This window comes from Vombatus ursinus, unplaced genomic scaffold, assembly GCF_900497805.2.
Source record: "Vombatus ursinus unplaced genomic scaffold, bare-nosed wombat genome assembly UNPS02014820.1, whole genome shotgun sequence".
NCBI classification, from domain to species: domain Eukaryota; kingdom Metazoa; phylum Chordata; class Mammalia; order Diprotodontia; family Vombatidae; genus Vombatus; species Vombatus ursinus.
This window is the reverse complement of record NW_020954598.1, coordinates 12,242,939-12,263,544: the sequence shown is the minus strand read 5'-3', so window position 1 is coordinate 12,263,544 and position 20,606 is coordinate 12,242,939. Positions and strand designations below refer to the sequence as shown.

The 20,606-nt window shown below is 35.5% G+C and overlaps 1 protein-coding gene across 1 annotated transcript in view; it reads left to right on the top strand.

Annotated features, from left to right (window-relative positions):
• Positions 1 to 4,650, top strand: part of VWC2 (von Willebrand factor C domain containing 2) — a 185,179-nt gene extending 180,529 nt beyond the window's left edge. Inside the window, exon 4 of the mRNA XM_027837161.1 lies at positions 4,420 to 4,650. Within this exon, the coding sequence (XP_027692962.1) occupies positions 4,420 to 4,571 (152 nt within the window). The 3' untranslated portion in view covers positions 4,572 to 4,650. The remainder of the gene's footprint in view (positions 1 to 4,419) is intronic.
• The last annotated feature ends 15,956 nt before the right edge of the window (positions 4,651 to 20,606 follow it).

Sequence of the window (20,606 nt, the reverse complement as noted above, 5' to 3'; positions counted from 1 at the left end):
GAAAGAGAAATCATAAGAGACTTATTAAGGTTGATCTGTTTACATTCCTACATGGAAAGATGATATTGTAACTCATGAGTCCTTTGTCAGTATTAGAGTAGTTGGAGGGAAAAAATATATGTATGTATATAGATAGACAGATAGATAGAGGGCACAGGGTGAGTTGAAGATGAAGGAGTAATAACTGGAGAATAAAATTAAGGGGTGAGAGAGGATTATACTGGGAGGAGAAAGGGAGAGGTAGAATGGGGTAAATTATCTCACATGAAACAGACAAGAAAAGGCTTTTACAGTGGAGGTGAAACAGGGAAAAGTGAGAGGAAATGAGTGAATCTTATTCTCATAGGATTTGGCTTGAGGAGGTAATAACATACACACTCAATTGGGTATGGAAATCTATCTTACCCTTACAGGAAAATAGGGGGCAGGGAAGGGGACATGAGAGCAGGGCGATGATAAGAGGGGAGGACAGATTGGAGGAGGGGATAATCAGAAGCAAACACTTCTGAGAAGGGACAGGGTCAAAAGAAAGAATAGAATAAATGGGGGGGTGGGGTAGGATGAAGAGAAATAGAGTCAGTTTTTCACAACATGACTACTATGGAAGTGTTTTGCATGACTACACATGTATAACCTGTATCGAATTGCTTGCCTTTTCAATGAGGGTGGGTGGGGAGGGAAGAAGGGAGAAAATTTGGAACCCAAAGTTTTAAAAACACATGTTAAAAAAATAAATAAATATACACTTTGCTTTTTGCCTACACTTACTAATACAAATTATTCTCTAAAATAAAATGAAGACTTTCAACACTATGAGGAGAAAAGTTTTTCTTTTTTTGAATTCTTGATAATTGTGTTCTTTGAACACTTGTTAATTCAGAACAATATAATAAAATAATTTACATTTATTTAACAGACATTAAGGGTTGCTACATAAATTTCTTTTGTACTCCCTTAATAGGTATGTGAAAACAGAAATCTTGTCTTTTGTGTTTGTAATAAGCTTCATTTAATGGAATTCACTTTAAGAGTTAAAAAAATAGTGTAAGAATAGGAAATATGGCAATAATTTAAATTAAAATAACAATTCAAAAGTAATAATAATAAAAATAATAAGCTCTATACCAATGCCGCATCATGAAATAGAAGTGACTGGGCTTTCAAATTTATGCCAATAGAAACCAATCTGTAGCACTTCCCAGGAAGTTGGAAAGTTTTTGAGCATAAAGGCCTACTGAAGAATTTTATGTCAAATACATACAATCCTATTGTTTAAGGAAGCATTCCCTTCTCCAGACAAAATATACCTGGTTCTTTCCAACTACTCTTCTATGCTTTGCTTTCCAGTCCTTATACCCTTTTTCTTGATTGCCTCTAGAAATAAATGTCCCAGTTTATTTCTGTTCATCCTCAAATATACTGCCCAGAATCAAATAGACTCCTTCCTCCTTAATCAAAATGTAGGTCTTACCTTGAACCACCTTCCCTTCTGCTCTGATAAACTAAGCCATCTGAACTGATGCTAACCTATCCACATAATAATAATTATTAAGCATCAATGATTATATTTACATTATAATATAATTATAGTTAATACAATGTGATAAGCATAAATGATGTTAGAAATAATTTTCTATAGTTCTATAATTACACTTAATTATAACAACTATTATTATAGCAAATCATGATTTAATATTAATAATTATTATTATAGCTAGTACTTATATAGCTCTTTAAGATTGGCAAAACACTCTACATATGTTATCTCATTTGATTTTACAATGATTTTTTCACTAGAAAAGTTCATTACTTTTGGTCATCAGGCAGTGAATGTTTCAGATATACCAACTCCTAAAGACTATCTACCATTAGTGACTGCAAAGATGAATTCTTTGATCCTTGAAGCCATGATGTGACATCATACTATTTTATGTTTCCTTAGGGTATTAAAGTTGACAAAGATTTTTCACATATATTATTGAATTTGATCTGTGGCTAACATATTTGGGTTTACACTATCAAACTTCACAATTAAAGATAAACATATTCACTCTAGTTTTCTCTGTACATTCAAATTCTTTGACATAGGAAACTACATTCTAACAAATTATTTAGTAGATATACATGGAGACACAGGGTTGGGGGAAGCATAATAAAAATGAATTTGTTATTACAATTGCCAATAGAGAAATCACTGGTTAAGCTATCGGTGCTTTGGTTATAAAGTGAAGTGATATACTTCCATATTCCTCTCTCACTGTAAGACTATATAATATACAATTTTTAAGTCTTATTGAAAAAATCATACTTAGAAGAGTGGCACCATCTTTGTGGCAGACACTAGATTTTCCTTCTTTAAAGTTGTATCTGGAAATGAAGGATTTACTTAGCTTTACTTCCAGTGGCATAAAACAAAAGGAGCCAAAGTTCAAAGGCAAGATGAACCATGACATGTACAGAGGCCAATGATAAGACTTACCTGACTGAAGCAAAAATGTTGCCCTTTCTATGCTAGACTATTAATTCAGGTTGGGCTTTCCTTTCTCTTTGATTCTAATTTCTTTGATTTCTTTAATTCCTTTTCCATGAGCTAGCTGACTTTTAAAATAATATATTAATTTGTTTTAATTCATGCATGAAAGCTGGATGAAAAAGGTTTAACTGAGACAAGTTTAAAATAGCAAACCAGGGTTAAAGGATCAATGATCTAGATCTGGAAGAGACCAGAGATCATTGAGATCAACCCTCTCATTTTACAGAGGAGGAAATAGAGACTTGGGAATGGAAATGATTTGCTCAAGGTTAAACAGATAGTACTGGAGGGCAGGATTTGAATCAAGGTCTTTGACTCAATCAACAAGCATTTATTAAGCACCTAAAATAAGCCAATGAATGAAATAATCCCTACACTGACTTCAGGGCCAAGTGTTCTTTCTGTTATATCCTGTAGTCTCTACAACTCCTAGGCTCGGTTTTTTTTTAATGAACATTTTACATAATCCTAAGTAGTCCAGAGAAGTAGAATAATGCTTTATTACATGTTTTAATATATTTTAAGAAGGAGGGGATTAAAACAATATAAGACAAATAGTGTCTCTGGTTTTGCAGTTTGGAAATGCTGTATGATATAGACTTCTGAAATTTAACCTTCCACTCTTCCCTCGCTAGTCTTAGTTCTCAGAGCTCATCCACTACATGCCATCAGCTTTTGTCCTTAGGTGTATTAGGCCTATATGAGAACTTCCAGGTCTGTCCTGTATTCTAGCCATATACTTTCCATTACCTATAGACTATCTCCATGGAGGGCAAAGCCATTGTGTCCTATCTTAGCATCTTCCTTTCATCTCCTAGCTCTCCCATTCCTTTCAGTGTTAGAATATTCTGCTCATCTCCTAGCCTAGATATCATGTAATCACCTTTTATCCTTCATTCCTTTTCCTAACTAATCCATCCCTAAATTCTTCTTTCAAAATCACTCTGCAATTTACTCTGCTCTATTCTCATAGCTGAAAGATAGATCTGTTATCTATTCATACCTACCACACTGTGAAAGCCTCTTAGCTTTCGGTTTCTTTGCCTTCAACTCTGCGTCCCATCCCCCATCCATCTTCCATATTGCTGCCAGATAAATTTCTTTAAACAGTATTCCCGTTGTATCATTTCCCAACTTTGTAATCTACTGTGACTTCCTGTTTTCTTTTATCCAGACACATCTGCCTGGCTGTCCAAGCCCTTTATAATCTGGCCCCACCATTCCTACCCAACTTAATTTCTTCATGATTCCCCCATAAATATCCTCCACTTCAGTCAGAGCAGTAATTTTAATCATATGCTGATTAGCATGATTAGTTCATGCTAATTGATATACTTTAATGATTATCATTAATTATATTCTATTAATTATTATTAGTAATAATAATTTGTTATTGTAGCTAGCATATGTCAGGTCAGTTTTGTTCCTTGTAAGGAAATTATCTACTTATACAGAAGAGCAATCCCCAGAAGAGTATCCTGCTCTTCATTTTTGAGCCTGTACTTGATCCATTATCCTGATAAGAGGTCATGCAGTTTCAGAATGAAGATCTCTAAAGACCTTTTAATGGGTTTAAGTCCCACTTTGGCCACTTGCTTTGGACAAGTCATTTCAGTTCTGGCCCTCATTTTCCTCATCTGAAAAATGAAGGGTTTGCACTAGATAACTGGTAAAACTCATTATAATTATAACTTTCTGTGACTCTGGAATTATTGTAAAGAAGCCAACTTTCCCCATGTTTCCATGGTGAAGGGACTCCCCCTGCCTACAGCGAAACAGTTTTGGGTTTATGTTCTCCACTGAATCCTCCAGAAGTGATAGTACATATTACATATAAATTCATATGCTACATGGCTATAACCTATAATTGCTTTGCTATATTTCAGGCCCAAACTGTTTTGCAGAAACCACTGTCATTCCTGCTGGAAGAGAAGTGAAGACAGATGAATGCACTATATGTCACTGTACTTATGAAGAAGGCACTTGGAGAATTGAACGGCAAGCAATGTGTACCAGACATGAATGCAAGCAAATGTAGAAAATCTACAAATCCAAGTACTCTAATGTTTTGGGGTTTTGTTTTGTTTTTTTACAAAAAAAAATTCACTTCAGATGACCCTGGGAAACATGAATAAAAATGAGAAGATTTTTGATGAGAAATAATGGAAAAATACTGGTATTTTGGTTTTCATAGTAACACGATTACTGCAGATCAAAGAAATGAAGATATTGAAAAGAAAAAAAAAAACTTTTGACATAAAATTCCTGTCTAAATAAATGTGCTATTTTCACAGTGAGTACACTGAAGTACACTGTTAAATATTAATGTATTTCTTTAATCCCATTAGAGAGCTTATATTAAATGTTTTCTATAGATACAGATTAAAAAGCAGTATTGTCAACTGTCCCTACTGTGCATCTGCATACCTATTTCTGTTCTGATTTGATCAAATGGGCACCTCTGTTACTGATAACATTCAAACACATGTGGTGATTTGGGAATCAGAAAATATCAAGTTACCAGGACTTTGAAATACTCAGTTGCAAACCTATTATAATATAAGCAATCACATTCTTTGTTTTAACATTAACATTTCTAATGTTTATCTTCTGAAGAGCAGTTTTCAATCACATACATGAAACATTTCCCTCTTAAAATATTTTGCTGCTTTAACATTTTCTTTCTCTATCTTTTGGGAAATTGAGGTACAGAAATTACAAAATGCTATTCAAGTTCATGATATCTGATAAAGCTTCAGTCTCAAAGCTCTTAAAGGGAGTTGTCTTAATCTTGAGAATACATGTTATTTTCAAGCATAATCAGATTTTCTATTAACTCAAACGGATCAACCAAGACAGGGGTAGGAGAACCAGGACAGCTGGAAGGGCTGGAATCCTTTTATTACTGTTTTATAATACTAAGACATGCAGAACCACAGGGGGATATCAACAGTCTTTAATTCAATGCCACAAGCATTTATTAAGCACCTATTGTATGCTAGGCCCTAAGCTAGGTGCAGCTATATAAAACAAAAACTGTCCTTGCCTTCAAGGACCTTATGTTCTTTTAATACTTAAATCACACATATGAATATAAAAATGAGATATTTTATTGAATAAAAGAAAAATAATAGTCCTTTCTCACATGTTTTATAATTTAATTGAAAACAAAATATGGCCTAACATGTTTTGTTGCAGATATTAAAAATAAGAATTGGAGTGTATCTTCCAAAAATAGTTATAAACTGACATAACATACTTTATAACATATATATTAACCTTGTCCATCAACAAGCCCTACAAAGCTGTTCTACTGTTCCCTTAGCCCAATTATTCTACACTCAATAAAAATAGATGTAAAACAATTACACGCTAAAACATACAGTTGAATACAATTGCCAGTTCTAATTCACTTCCATAATACTCCCTAAGGAGAAAAGAGCCAATGTACCAATTCATTCCAAAGCAAGAAACATTTATTAAGTGCCTCCTATATTAAAGGCATTATGGTAAGTGCAAGGATGAATACAAAGGAAAAAACAAATTGTCCCTGCCTTTGCGGAGTTTACATTTCCCTGAAACACATGAGAAGTGACCAACATCTATTTTAGGAGAGGATTCCATACCTAAGTAGACCCATGCCCACCATAGTGAGGTTTAGGAACAGATGACTACCAAGGTCTTTTCCAACTTGGTGATTCTATAAGATTTGGAATATGGTTGCAAAGGAGATCATGTCCTTAGGACAGAGAGGATCAGATTGGAGTGAGTTGTCATGACCTCACATCAGTTTTTAAAGAGAATGTATTTGCTGAAATAGAAATTCTCCTGGTGAAGTTTCAAGTGAGATTAAAGTTGATTCATGGTCAGAAGGTGTTAAAATGTAAACCAAATATATGCTCATGCCTGACTCCTGCAGAGATTAATTCCAGGAGATAAAGTTGAATAGATCTGATTGAACCATAGAAGAGCCCCCCCTGTCCCCTCTAGAGTTTAAGCACAGATTTTCTTCTTTTCCTTTTTTTTCCCCCCTTGAGTATCCTCAGTCTGCACCACTCTCTTTCCTAGAGACCCAGGAGCTATGTGTAAACCAGAACTGATGCTAGGGCTTGGATTAAAGTTTGAAAATACTTGCCTTAATGTAAAATAGTATTGTTTGCATTTGTACAGCTGAAGTGTCTGTTATTTTTGATGGTTCATTCTTGATATTGGCTTGAATATTTCTATATAAAATAAATACACATGCAAACATAGGCAGTATATACCCATATCACTCAGTAATTTTCTTCTTTATAAAGCTATAGTTGCTTATTCAACAGTGGATTTTATCCTTCTCTCCAAATATATTACACTTATCACACACATTCAGAAACAAGAAGAAGGTTAGATTGGTTCTTACTTGTATTTAGAGATGCCCACCTCCACAAACTGACTTAGGCAAACACTTGATCACAGCTGAGGTGTGGGATTTCTAGACTTCAGAAAAAACATTCTGATTTCTTGAGGAGTTCCTCAGGTGTCCAAAAAAAATAACTTCTAAAAGCTCTAGTTTTGAATAAAAAATCTTAAATTCCAAATGGCCCTACAGATAAGTGCCTCTTCAAAAATAAAGTGATGTTCAATGAATTTCTTTCATTTTGACCAAAATGAAAAGACTTTAAACAATTTATTTGAATAATTAATTGCCTTTTTCATCCATATCCAACAAGAATGCCTCAGTTGGATGAAAATCTGCAAGTTTTGTAATTTGACTTATTCATGAGCACAAGAGCTTTCAGTGCTGACTTTTTAAAATTCTCGTCAGAATTTACACCTTTATTTCTCAGAGATCCTGGGAAGAGTGATAGTTTGCTATTTTATCATCAATAATTTAAAAAGCATTTATTAAGTACTTACTATGGTCCAAGGCACTTGCCCTTTTATATAAAGCTTTCAAAAAGGCTTAAGACTGCACCATTATGAACATACTGCATAGATCCTATACTGTATAGATGGACCACATTCTCCTGGCATTCCAAGCATCCCAAGAAGTTCCTTGAGCCAAGATTTCACACTGAGCTACGAATCACCTGAGAATTCCTAATCTCTACAAGTCATGATCATTTTTTATGCAACATTAAAACAACCGGTAAGTTCACTAAAAAATTCCATCAGATCTGAGGGTTGATGTGTAGTCCAAACAGCTATTAAAATAAGGTTTTTACTTTTTAACTAATTGTTAAAGCTTTCACTTTCTAACCAATTGTTTTAGCATCACGCAGGTATGGTACAAGTCTAATGATAATTGAACTCAAATTCCAATTTCATTACTTCTACCATGATTGATTTAAATAAGGACATGGATAAAATTAATCTGGCCTTAGCTCAGTTTGGGTAAATTGAAATGATGCATGTGTTAGTAGGGAAAGCATCAGAGTGATTTGTCACATGCAACCTGTATACCTCTAATAAATGGTTTGTGTTCCTTTTATTAACATCGTAGAGTTATAAAATATCAAAGCTAGAAGGAATTACACAAATCACATCTTTTACCTATGGGGAAACAGGCTTACAGAAGGAAAATGGCTTTTCTAAGGTCTGTGTTGGTAGCAGGGCTGGAAGGAGAATGAGAAGGCTTTGTAACTTTATGATCTGATCTTTATGTTTGTATACACACACACACACACACACAGAGATGTATATATATATATATATATATATATATATATATATATATATATATGAACTCTTTTCTCAATTGGTAGTACTCTCTAACACTTTTCTGCTTCCTAAAGTGGGCATAGATAACCACATTTCTACAGATTACAAATGAAGTAATAGATATATAGATGATGGATGGATAGATAGGAAGAAAGATAAGTGATAGCTAACAAGCTATACATACATATACATGTATCCACCACGTTGATGGATAACTTTCCATAGCAGAAGTTCTCCACACATAAGAACCTCTGTGTGTGTGTGTGTGTCTCAGAACAGACTCTTTATATCTCTCTCCAAACATATACAAGCTAGATATTATTATTATGCATACATGTATAGAAAGAGAGCTATTTTCCACAGGGAATCTAGATAGAAAAGCCAGTCTTGGGTGGGGAATGGGAGGGAGATAAGTCCTGGTATAGAAACTACATATATAATGTGATATATGTGTATTATATATTACATAATTCACTATGTATTAAATATATGATAGAAATTTGTTGTATAATATATAGTTTGGTATATAATTACATAATATATAATCCAGCATATAGTAATTATATAAGATATAATTCAGCATATATTCACATACACACACAAGAGAAAGAGAGAGAGAATATCTATTATTATTGAGCAGGTCCAGGAAAGTGTCTTGCCAATATGGAAGTTACTACCAACAACACAGATTAGCAAGTCATCTGTAATTTCACTTCTTAGTGAGTTGCATGAGAATACTGAGAGGCATTGTAATATAGGTAGAACATATCAGGGGCAGGACTTGAAAACAGTTTCTGACTTCAAAATCAGCTTTCTATCCACTCTTCTGGATGGCCCCTCATCTATATACACAGAGGAATAGGGACTAGATGTGTGATTTCATTGATAGGGACACTCTTGGATCAGGAAACTGTCTCTACCAATGCATCATATAGTCTTAAAGAGTTGCCTACTGCTAAGGGCTTAATTGACTTGCCCAGGATCACACAGTATTTTTATGCATATGAATATATGCTTATGTATGTATAGGTTTGTATGAAATTAATGAATGTCTTTATTTATAAATATATCCATTCATTTCAAATGAAATTATTGAAAACCACTTGTTCTATGCTCTGACGACCACTTCAACAACAACGAAGCCATCCATGAAATGTCTGTGAGATGAACAGATGCAGATAACATCATTAAAATATTTACGGTGGCACATCTTTTATTTTTACTTGTTTTTCAAACAGAGAGAATCTGAGATACAAATCCCCTGAGTACTTAAATGTATAGCCTGTTGATATGTAAATTAAGATGAACTATGGTACAATTTTGCTGATAATTTCCTGAACATGCACATGAAGAGTTTGGGGTTTTGTTCTGTTTTGTTTTTCTTCAGATGAGTTTCTAATGTTAAAAAAAACCAGTTTTATATGATGATAAATATAACTGGGATTTACCAGTGATAATAGCACAATGTTTACTGTATTCTCTCCACTTTGCCATTCTGGCCAAATCTGAACAAATACAATTCATATCCTAGATATTCTGACAAAATTAATTTTACTTCATCATTGTCACAAATTTTATTTTCTTCTACATGTTTTACCATAAACATATTAGTAAATATCTAAGGAATTAATCTAATAACATGAATAGATGTGAAGTCCTATACTTACTTTACAAAAAAACCAACTGCACAAGCTTGAGTCTAGAAGGCATACTTCTCTCTACAAGAGTTTTCTGGAAAAGATTCAGGGATCTTAATGAACTGAAAGTTAAATATGAGTTAGTAGCATGATACAGTATTAAAAAAACTTAACCCTGTAAATTAGGCTGCATTCATTGAAGCAGAATATGCCAGACAAGGACCATAATAAGCATACTGTACTTTGGCCTGGTCAGACCACATCTGGTTTACTGCATTTAATTCCAGGCACCGCATTTTAAGACAGCTATCTGTAAACTGGATCGTAGCAAGAGGAGGGTAACCAAAATGGCTGAAGAACTGGATGGCCCATCCTAGGAGGATTGAAGGACCTGGGGATATTTAGCTTCAAAAAGAGAAAACTTAAAGGGAAAACAATAAATCTTCAAGCACAGGAAGGGTTTCATGTGCAAACAAGATTATAACTTTCTGTTTGGTCCCAGAGGACAGAAGTAGGTGTAGTGAATGGAAGTTGGAAAAAGGTAGATTTCAACACAATAGAAAGAAAACCTAATAATTAGCACTGTTCAAAACTGCAATGAGCTGCTGCCTCACAAAGTAGTGGATTCTCCATTAATAGAAGTCTTCAAGTGGATCTTAGATGACAAGTGGTGATGGATTCAAGGAGGAAGGAGAGGTTCCTGTTTGGGTACCTAACAAGAACTAGATGACCTCTGAGCGCTCTTCCAAATCAAAGAATCTGGGATTCTGTAAGCAAACTAATGAACTGAAAAGTTTCAAAGAATAGTATTTCCCATTTACTGTTTTGAACTGTATTAAAAATTGATGTGTCAATATGATAGTCCTTTTTGAATCAAAAATATCACATGCCATTAAACTTCTGAACAAAAACATAGACATGAAATCCAAACGCATAGCTTTTTAATGAATGAAGCCCACAGTATATCCAGCTGTATAGACTCTTAATACTGAAAAGTGTTCATCTGAGGCTTCAATAAAATTAAGAAAATTAACAAAATTGAAATGTCCTCAAAATGTTTCACAGACAGCCAGTTTTATGAATTGTAAAACGTCTGCCATTTAATTCGCTCTTGTTGGTAAGTTCAAAGGAGAAAAACATAATTGTATAGCTGAAAAATTATGTGGGTTCCAATAATCTAAAGTCACCAATGTACAATTCAAATACAGATTCCTGTCTTCAATATTTAATGTACACAATTAAGACTGACAACATGCTGTTAGCTGGAAGCTGTTCTCATTATTACAAATCGCCTTCTTCCATGTATTTAATTTTTCCAGAAAATGTAAACATTTCTCACTTTTTAACTCATAATATTTAAACACTTGCTGGTCTTCAAATTTTAAGCAGAACTGTTTCAAAATAAATATTTTCAAGATTTCTATTAACCCATTTTCATTATTTATGACATATAAATCTGGGATCACTTTGTCATTTGTTTGATTGTGCTGATTAATTCATACCTCAAGTCATAAACTTTAAAGACAATTTTTTTTAAATAGGAGGTTACTCTCTCAGGATTCAGTACAAAACTGTTCTATATAATTCCAGTTTCTCTGTATGGTCAAAAGTTTCAACAGATATCCACTGCATATTACTTACATGGTTCTGCAGAGTGAAGTTTCCTTTGAGAATTTGGTAAATCAACTAGATGTTGCCTTTTTTTTTTTTTGCAAGGGTGAGGTGATTAGGTACAAATGTAATAATGCATTTTATGAGTTATTTTCCCATACCCATTGGAGATATGTAGGCAACAAAGTAGGAATCAGGGTATAGTAACAAAAGTTTGAGACCAACCAGGAAGTTTATTAATTGATCAAAAGTTACTAATTAACTTGGTCCACAACTCCCATTAGGAGGAATCCCAAATCTCCTAGGAGGTATTCTAGTGCAAAATATGCCACTCAGGCAAACCAGAATTAGATCTGCCATGTATGCTATTACATAGACCCACGGCTAAAACTTATGGGGCCAACCTAGGCCCAAATAACTTTAGCTAGAAACAATTTAATAATTTAGGGTATGATTCCCACTATAAGAAATATTTTTAGGGGCATCTAGGTGGTGCAGTGGATAGAGCACTGGCCCTGAAGTCAGAAGGACCTGAATTCAAATGCGGCCTCAGACCAAACACTTGACACTTACTAGCTGTGTTACCCTGGGCAAGTCATTTAACCCCAATTGCCTATATATATAAATATATATATATATATATATATAAAATTTTATGTGCACATTCAATTATCTGTAACCTTATTTTTGATATTTCTTTATGGTATTCATTCTCTTATGAATAAGACCTAAAAAGTACAACATTATAGTCTAGAGTTTGTGGCAGAAAGAATAAGAAAGAAACTGCTAGAAATGGCCATTAAAATACTGTGGCAGCTGTAGTAAGAAGAGAAGGGGAAAGGGTGGTCAGTGAACAGGTATAGAACCATTGAGGCTCAGGGAACAGTGTTAGGAGGTTGGGTGGCCTTTGCTGGAGATTAGAGATCAGTGAAGTTTAGAAGTTTTAGAAGGAAGAAAACATCCAAGGTAAGGTTAGAGGTCTTCTGAGAAGTTGCTGAGTCTGGGAAGCTGCTATCATTAATGTGGATCACACATTAGGACATCAGGTTTTAAAGCAGCCTGCTCAGTCATCCACATGGTCCATATTAACATTCTCAAAAAATTTTAATTTTTTTTAGATTTTTCTAAATCACAATTCCCCAACTATAAGGTTACAGTCATATTTTTTACTTTGTCTTAGTATTTTAGTACATAGCACAGTGATCTGGTATAGGGAATCTATCTCTGCCCTCAAGGAACTTAGGTTCTACTAGAGTATGGGTTCTTTGTGACATTGATTTCTTTGGTGGTCTAGGGATGTCTGTGGACCCCTTTTCAGATTAATGGGCTTTTGTTGTTGTTTAGTCATTTCAATCATGTTCAACTCTTCATGACCCTATTTTGGGGGTTTTCTTGGGATACATGCTGTCATGTTTTGCCATTTCCTTCTCTAGCTCATTTTATAAATGAAGAAACTGAGGCAAATGGGGTTAAATGACTTGTCAAGGGTCACACAGCTAGTGTCCGAGGCTGGATTTGAACTCAGCTGACTCATGGTCTGACACTCTCTCCACTGCACTGCCTAATGTTTTTAAATAATAATAACCTGATCTGTAGTCCAGAAGAATCAGTCGGACAGCTGAGTGGAGGATGAACCTGCAGTGGCTAGAGACTTGTGGCAGGGATACTAACCAGCAAGCTAAGGTAACAGCCCAGGCATGAGATGATGAGGCCCAGAACCAGGGTAGTGGCAGTGTGAAAGGAGAGAAGGGAATCTATATGAAAAATGTTCTGAAGGTAAAACCAACAGGCCAAAAGATTGGATATGGAAACTGAGAGAATAAGGAATAGAAGATAACATGTAGGTTGTGAGCATGGATGAGTGGGAAGCTGGTGGTACCCTCAACAGTAACAGGAAGTTAGGTAGAGGGGAGGATCTGGGTAGATCCAGTATTGGATATATTGAGTTTAAGATGTCTGTAGGAATCCAGTTTGAGATGTCTAATAGGTACTTGGAAGTTTGAGAACAAAGTTCAGCAGAGAAGTTAGGGCTAGATAAGTAGGTTCCATAATCATTAGTGTAGAAATTATAATTGAATCTATGGGAACTGATGAGATCACCAACTGAAATAGTATATTGAGGGAGAAAAGAAGAGGGCCCAGGACAAAGCACTGTCCATGGTTAGCAAGTGTGACCTATCCAGGAGAGGAGACTGAGGAGTGATCAGAAAGATAGGAGAGCCAGGAGAAAGCAGTGTCATGAAAATTTAGAGAGAAGAAAGTATTTAGGGGAGGGTGATTGACAGTGTCAAAGGATATATTAGAGGGAAGAAACTGGAGGCAAGAAGACCCATTAAGAAATTATTGCAATAATCCAGTTAAGAAGTGATGAGGGACTGAACTAATGTAGACATTGTGAGTGGATAAAAGGGAACCAAGGTGAAAGACGTTGGGTAAGGACAGTAGGCTAGTCAATAAGCATTTATAAAACACCTACTATGTTCCAGGAACAATGGAAAACAGCAAATTAGAGATCTCTTACAGATATCACAGTCTAATTGGTAGGACTTTACAGCTGATTGGATCTGGAGTGTTACAGAGAGAAGGAAAAGGAGAGACTGATTTCATTGATATGGGCAACTACTGGGTATGGAAACTCCCTTTAAGAGTGGAGGTTGATACCTTCTCTACAATTTATAGCCTTACAAAATTACTTAGGCTACATAGCCAGTATGTTTCAAAAGTGAGACTTGAACCCAGATTTTCTTGGCTCTGGGGCCAATTCTATCCGCAATGCAACACTGCCTCTCAGAAAGAGAAAATAAAAGCTAACATATATAGTTTGTACAAATTTATATGGTGCTTTAAGGTTTTCAAAATAGTTTACATACTTATTTGAAAAGTTGTGGATAATTTAGAGGTTGAAAAAAAACCCTGGAAGAGTAATAGGATGATGACAACCTCAAAAGAAATATGGAAGTTTAGAGAAGAGATAAGTTGGGGGAGGGAGGAGTACTATGTATCTTGTCCATCCCAACTACATGTTGAACAGTGATATCAGATAGAATTTAGAACTTTGGCAACAGGAAGAACTCAAATAGAGCAATTTGAAAAAGATGTCCTTCTCAAGAATGTACACATATGGGGAAGTTGCACAGTTCTTTAGGATTAACTTTTAATATTGGAATTTAAACATGTCCATGTTTGGGAGAAAAAGCAGTGCAATTAAATTACTATTATAAATAATGTATTTCCTTAGAATCTAGTCTAATATTTCTTTGTAGGATGGAGGTAACCCTGGCCATGAAGCTGGATCAAACTCTATGCCATAGGAACATAAGCTCTGATATGTCCTATAAAAGTATAAAGGATTTGATTATGGGCTATAATAGACTGCATGTCAGTTGTCTGAGGACCAGTCTGCTAAATTTGGAAAGATTCATCAGAGGATCATTAGCTACAGAAACTGATGAACCTATTTGTCTATAAGCTGTGGAAGGATGGCAATCTGCATTGAAGGTCCTGAAACTGGAGAAAAAAGGCATTAGTAGGTTTATGCAACTAAGAACTCAGAATCACCAGAGATGTTCAGTCTCCATGAGCTAGAGATAATAGAAAAAGTCTACTTAGCTTGGGATTTAGAGCTATCCCAAAATAACCCCAAACCTCCTGACCTCAGAGCTGAGATACATGGTCCACATGAGGGGTGTCTTCTGGGTATGTCTCATTCTCTACCATCTCGGAAGGAAGCTATGGAGCTAGTGCTATATGTGGGTTTGGTCCTGCCCTGGAGATCCCATCGCTAGGTATTTACTGACCTAGATTCCAGACCCAAGTTTTATGCCACCCCCATTTCCAGATCACAAATGTTTGGAGTAAAAGAATATGGACCTTGCCTCCGCATTGACATCATGCTCAGTAATTATAGGACCTGTAGAGTGGGATCCCTGATCAACTCGTTTTTCCTTGTACTAACACTACCAAAATTTTAATCCCTACTCTCCTAATTTCTATGACTGAGAGTTGGCATCTGAGGTGCAAAGTTTTTCTCCCTTTAAGTCTCTCACCACTATCCCCAGCCTACCCAGATCAACCCTTACATTCTACAATCTCTATAGTTAGTATTCTTTTCTACTGTGCACAATAGAAACTTTCCTTTATTATTAACAAACTCCCTTTCATTCAAAATCTCATGCCCTGTTGAGCTCTTAGAATTATCTCCAGTAGAGACAGCATCCCTGGTCAGCATCCCATGTTCACTCATACTAACAGTTGGCATTCTTGATCCTCACTACTACTTCCAGACCTACCCTCTGCCCCAAGCAAAATTATTGACCGTAGGAGGTCATTGCATTCTTCTATATCATCATGTCCATATTTATGTTGTGGTAACCTTTCAGACTCCACATCACTTTCCCCCTTCTCAAGGAGTTTTGTATCTGGTACACAGGCTCCCTTTGTACCACCCCTACAGTTACACTCATACGTGAGGACTTTTGCATACATGTTGATGTCTTCTTGAATACTCTGGCCTCCAAGTTCATCAATCTCAATTCCTATGACATGATCTATATCTTCAGTCATCCATGGGGGATGACTGAATAGCTTAGATCTGACCATCATGCATAACTGCCACTTCCATTATCTTGATCTCTGTGTGAGCTTTCAACTCTTCTGAAATTCACTAATTATTCTCTAATTATAGTCTCCTTTTATTCTGCATCATTCCTTCTAAACCTATTCTTTGTCCTCATCAAAACTTCAAGACACTCCATTCAATCCCTGCTCTGGTCTCACTTTCTTACTTTCACATTTCTGATACCCTCTTTATTTGACCAATTAGATACATAATTTACTTCCTCAAATTTCTTTCCCCTCTCTCCTAGCACTGTGATGAATGAAAACCCTGAGAGACAGAGTTTCTGGGTAATTAATAATCAATGTATTAATTAGTCTAGCCATGAATAAATTGATAGTCAGTGGTTTCTCTCTGTAACCAAAAATGTCAAAGGAGACCCTGAAATGCCTTAAATCCCTTTTGAAAGGGAACTTCCTTGACAAGTGAAAATCAACCCTGATTGGTGGACATTTAATGAGGAGGTGGGATAAAAGTCTTCAGCTCCTGCTAAGAATACTGCTTGATCATGAGTGTTAGCAGCCTCAAGGCATCTGGGCAGGGGAAGCCATTTCCATCTGGATTTCTCCAGATGGACTTCTCTTTCATGAGCTGAGTTGGCCTACTCTCTAATGGAGGGAATCAAGGACAGGGGGTTCTTCCCCCAGGTAAAGGCTTACCCAGACTGTATTTTGTTTATACTCTAAACAGAAATTAGGTCTCTCAGTTGGGTAGGGTCCTGCCCAGCTAACTAAGGAGCATGTGCCTTGAGGGCTAGGAGAACCTCATCAGTCAGCCATGCCCTTCAGAGGCTGACTGACTTTTTCCTGAGTTAGGCCTTAACAGAAATAGGAAGAAAAGGGTGGATCACAAATTAACAATTATTAATGAGATAGTATAATATTAATTTCTCTTAGCACCACTCATGTTCTCTCAATCCTTAGCCCTGGGTCACCCCCACCACCACCCCAGTGTCTTACTGTCTTAATCTTTTCTATGCCTGTGCTATTAAACAGTACTGTGAGAAATCATGCAACCCTTGTATTCTTAATAAATGCTTGTTGACTTGTTACCTAGATAATACTTAGATAACAAATATTTGTAATCAAATTTTACCTCTCTAATACCTTTCATAATGTTTCACTTCTCTCCACTCACAAGGCCAGTACCCTAGTTCAGGCCTCATAAACTTCAACCTGGATTATTTGTCTTTTACAATAATCCTAATTAGTCTTCCTCTTTCCTGAGTTCTTTTCTGACCACCCTGACTCTCCTCCATGTTAGTGCTGTCTCTTTTTAAATTAGTTTGTATTTACTTTTTGGTGTGACTGGGATTAGAGTTTGAGAGGGAAGGGACCTCTAATCAGGTTATATTGGCTCATTTTATCCCAAAAGAAATGGAGGCCTAGAAAGAGATCACTTTGCATTTTTTGTTTTACCTCGGGCATCTAGCAAAATGTCTTGTAAATGTTTGTTGAATTGGATTGAAAACAGTGGAAATAGTACGTACCCACCCACACCAATGAAACCATCAGTTCTATAAGCAATACAGAGTGGTCAAAAACTGCCATCTCTTTTATTTATGCTATGATAATGTTTTTTAATGTAGCTCAAATATATGTTAGTCACCCCCCCAATTATTATTATCATAACTAACATTCTTATGTCTCTTTTCATTATCACTGTGTTTTTTTTTGTTAGTTGCCATAGAAATTATATCGATGTCACACAGAGTACTTTCTAATTTTAAATGTGGAAAATGGACAAAAGCCTCACATTGCTTCATTTTCACAGACAAGTAAAGAGGAAAGATATTAATCGAATTTAAGAAAAGCCACAGTCAATAAAGATAATTAAGCCAAAAATCTGTTAGTTTGATTTTTTTTCTGAACTGTCCAGAACGGATAGTCCCAAATGTATTAAAAACTGTTCCTAAAAGTTTTACAATGGTTAAATTAAAAAAGAAAAAGGAAGATCATATATTCTAATCAATATTTGAATAGTTCATACCACCACAGTCTGTAGAGGCATAACAAAATGGAAATATATTATAGCTATCCCCTAATAAAGGTGAGCTACAGAATTTTCATAAGGGGAGCATTCAGGTGAGATGGAATAGAAATAATAAAAATTGTTGAGAAACCACATATTTGCTGCTGTAGTGATAGCAGTGACAGCTTCAGTAGGAGTGGTAATAGAATGACCAGAAGCTTGGTCCTCAGAAAATGATGACAATCCAGTGGATAGTCAGTGACACCTTTCTATCTGTCTGTCTGTCCGTCTGTCTGTCTCTCTGCTTCTACCAGGGGACCTTGTAGAATTAGAAAACTTTCAACTAGTACAAGACCCTCTTAGAAATTAGAAGATAGAGGTCTGGAGAGATACTGTGACTTGTCTAATATCAGTTAGTGACAGAATCAGAAATAGAATTAATCAGTATGTATTAAGCACCTACTACGTGCCAGTCATTTATGCTAGGAGTGGCAAGGATGCAAATACAATGAATAAAGCCATCCTGAATCCTGGCCAGTCTTCTTCCTGCTACATCATGCTGCCTCCTGCATGCTCATATAAAATAGGAATCAGAGAAGGAAAACATTTTTATACATGGAACTTCCCTTCATAAGTCCACCTACTGAAACATATTCAGCCTGCCAACAATGCTTATGCTATTTATTCTGTTCATAATAATAATTATTATGATTATGTTATAAATAGGAAGAGGAAACAAGAATCACTGAACTGGTATTCACTATGTAGATGAGATATCAACTTTTTTAAAAGAAAACTTGTTCATTCTCCAAAACAGACCTATAATTCTATGACTTTGAGGGAAGTTATAGCAAAATAGGACAAAGAGAAGATCATGCCAAATGGTAAGCCTGACAAATGTATAAGATGTAGAAGGGATTTGTGTTTCACTTGAAGATTGGACCAGATGACCCTCTGAGGTATTTTTAAATTCTACATTCAATAATTCTATGACAAAATGCAGAAATGAGTATATTTGCCACATAGCTTCAATGGAGACACAGTGGTGTGGTGGAAAGAACCCATAAATGCGGTCCATATGTGCTCAGTAAATGCTTGTTAACCTACTAATACTTAGATAACATATATTTGTAATCAAACCTTACCTCTCCAATCTCTCTCATATCATTTCTCTTCTCTCCATTCACAAGGCCAGTACGTAGTTTATGCTTTCATAAAATTTAATTATTGTATTAAATTGTATTATTATTATTGTAATAATATTGTTATTATTGTAATAAACTCCTAATTAGCCTTCCTGTTTCCTGAAGCCTTCCCTGACCCAGCCCCACACTCCTCCAGGTTAATACTGTCTCTCTTTAAATTATTTTGTGTTTACTTATTTGTGTAACTGAGATCAGAGTTGGAGTGGGAAGGGATCTGTGGAGTCATTAGGTTGAATTCCCTCATTTTATACCCATAAATTTTATACCCATATGTATATACATACATTATATATATATATTATTTCTTTAATGGAGATGAGCCCAAGTCCCAAGGGTTGAGTCCTAGCTAAGCTGAAACCTGCAGAATCCGTGTGTCTTTAGGCAAGTTATGTTTCTGAGGTATAGATCTTCAAGTACAGAGTGGAGATAATAAGTTATATTACCTACATCATGTGTGGTTCTGTGGATCAAATAAGATAATGTCTGCCAAGCACTTTGTAAACCACAAAGAGCTTTGCAAATTTGAGATATTGTAATAGAAGCTACTAACATACCTTATCTGTGGATACATGCAAAAATAGCCAATACAGAAAAACCTTAGGGAAGAGCTTCAAGGTTACACAGGGTGATAAGGAAAGGCATCATAATTCAATAGGGCCACTGACAACCCATCTTTTAGTTAGTCTGCTTAATTCTGTTACTGCCATCATGGCTGAAATTCTGAAAATAGATCTCTTTCCCTGCACCCATCTTTTTCATGCTGCATCAGGAAATCAGAATTATGAAGAAAACATTAAAATATTAGAATAGGATGGGAAAGTAAATTCAGCAGAAATGCACCATTTAATTAACTTGGGCATAGGAAGAAAAATGCATCTGGAGGAAATTTGCAATTGAGTCAATAAAGAACCCCAAATAGCACATTAAAAGGTTTTAAAATATTAAGAAATATGACCATAAGTGGACTTAATAAATTAGATTATGAATCAGAGAGCCCTTTTAGAAGAAATCTGACAATACGACAAAATATAGAGGCAGTTATTAATAAGAATAAGCCTTCTGAGGTAACAAACTTCATGGGAAAATTATTTATATGATACCAGCCAGAGAACTTCTGTCTATAAGATGCAAACACAGTGTACATATATTCAAAGCTATAACTACATTTGTTTAAAAAAATAAAAGGGGGTGAGATTAAAGGATTAATAAATTCACTCATCTCTGTAACATCTCTTGTGCCTATCCTTTCTTCTCCATTCACATAGCCAAGACCATAATTCAAGCCTTCTTCAGCTCTCACATGGACAATTGCAATAACCTCAAACTAGCCTCCT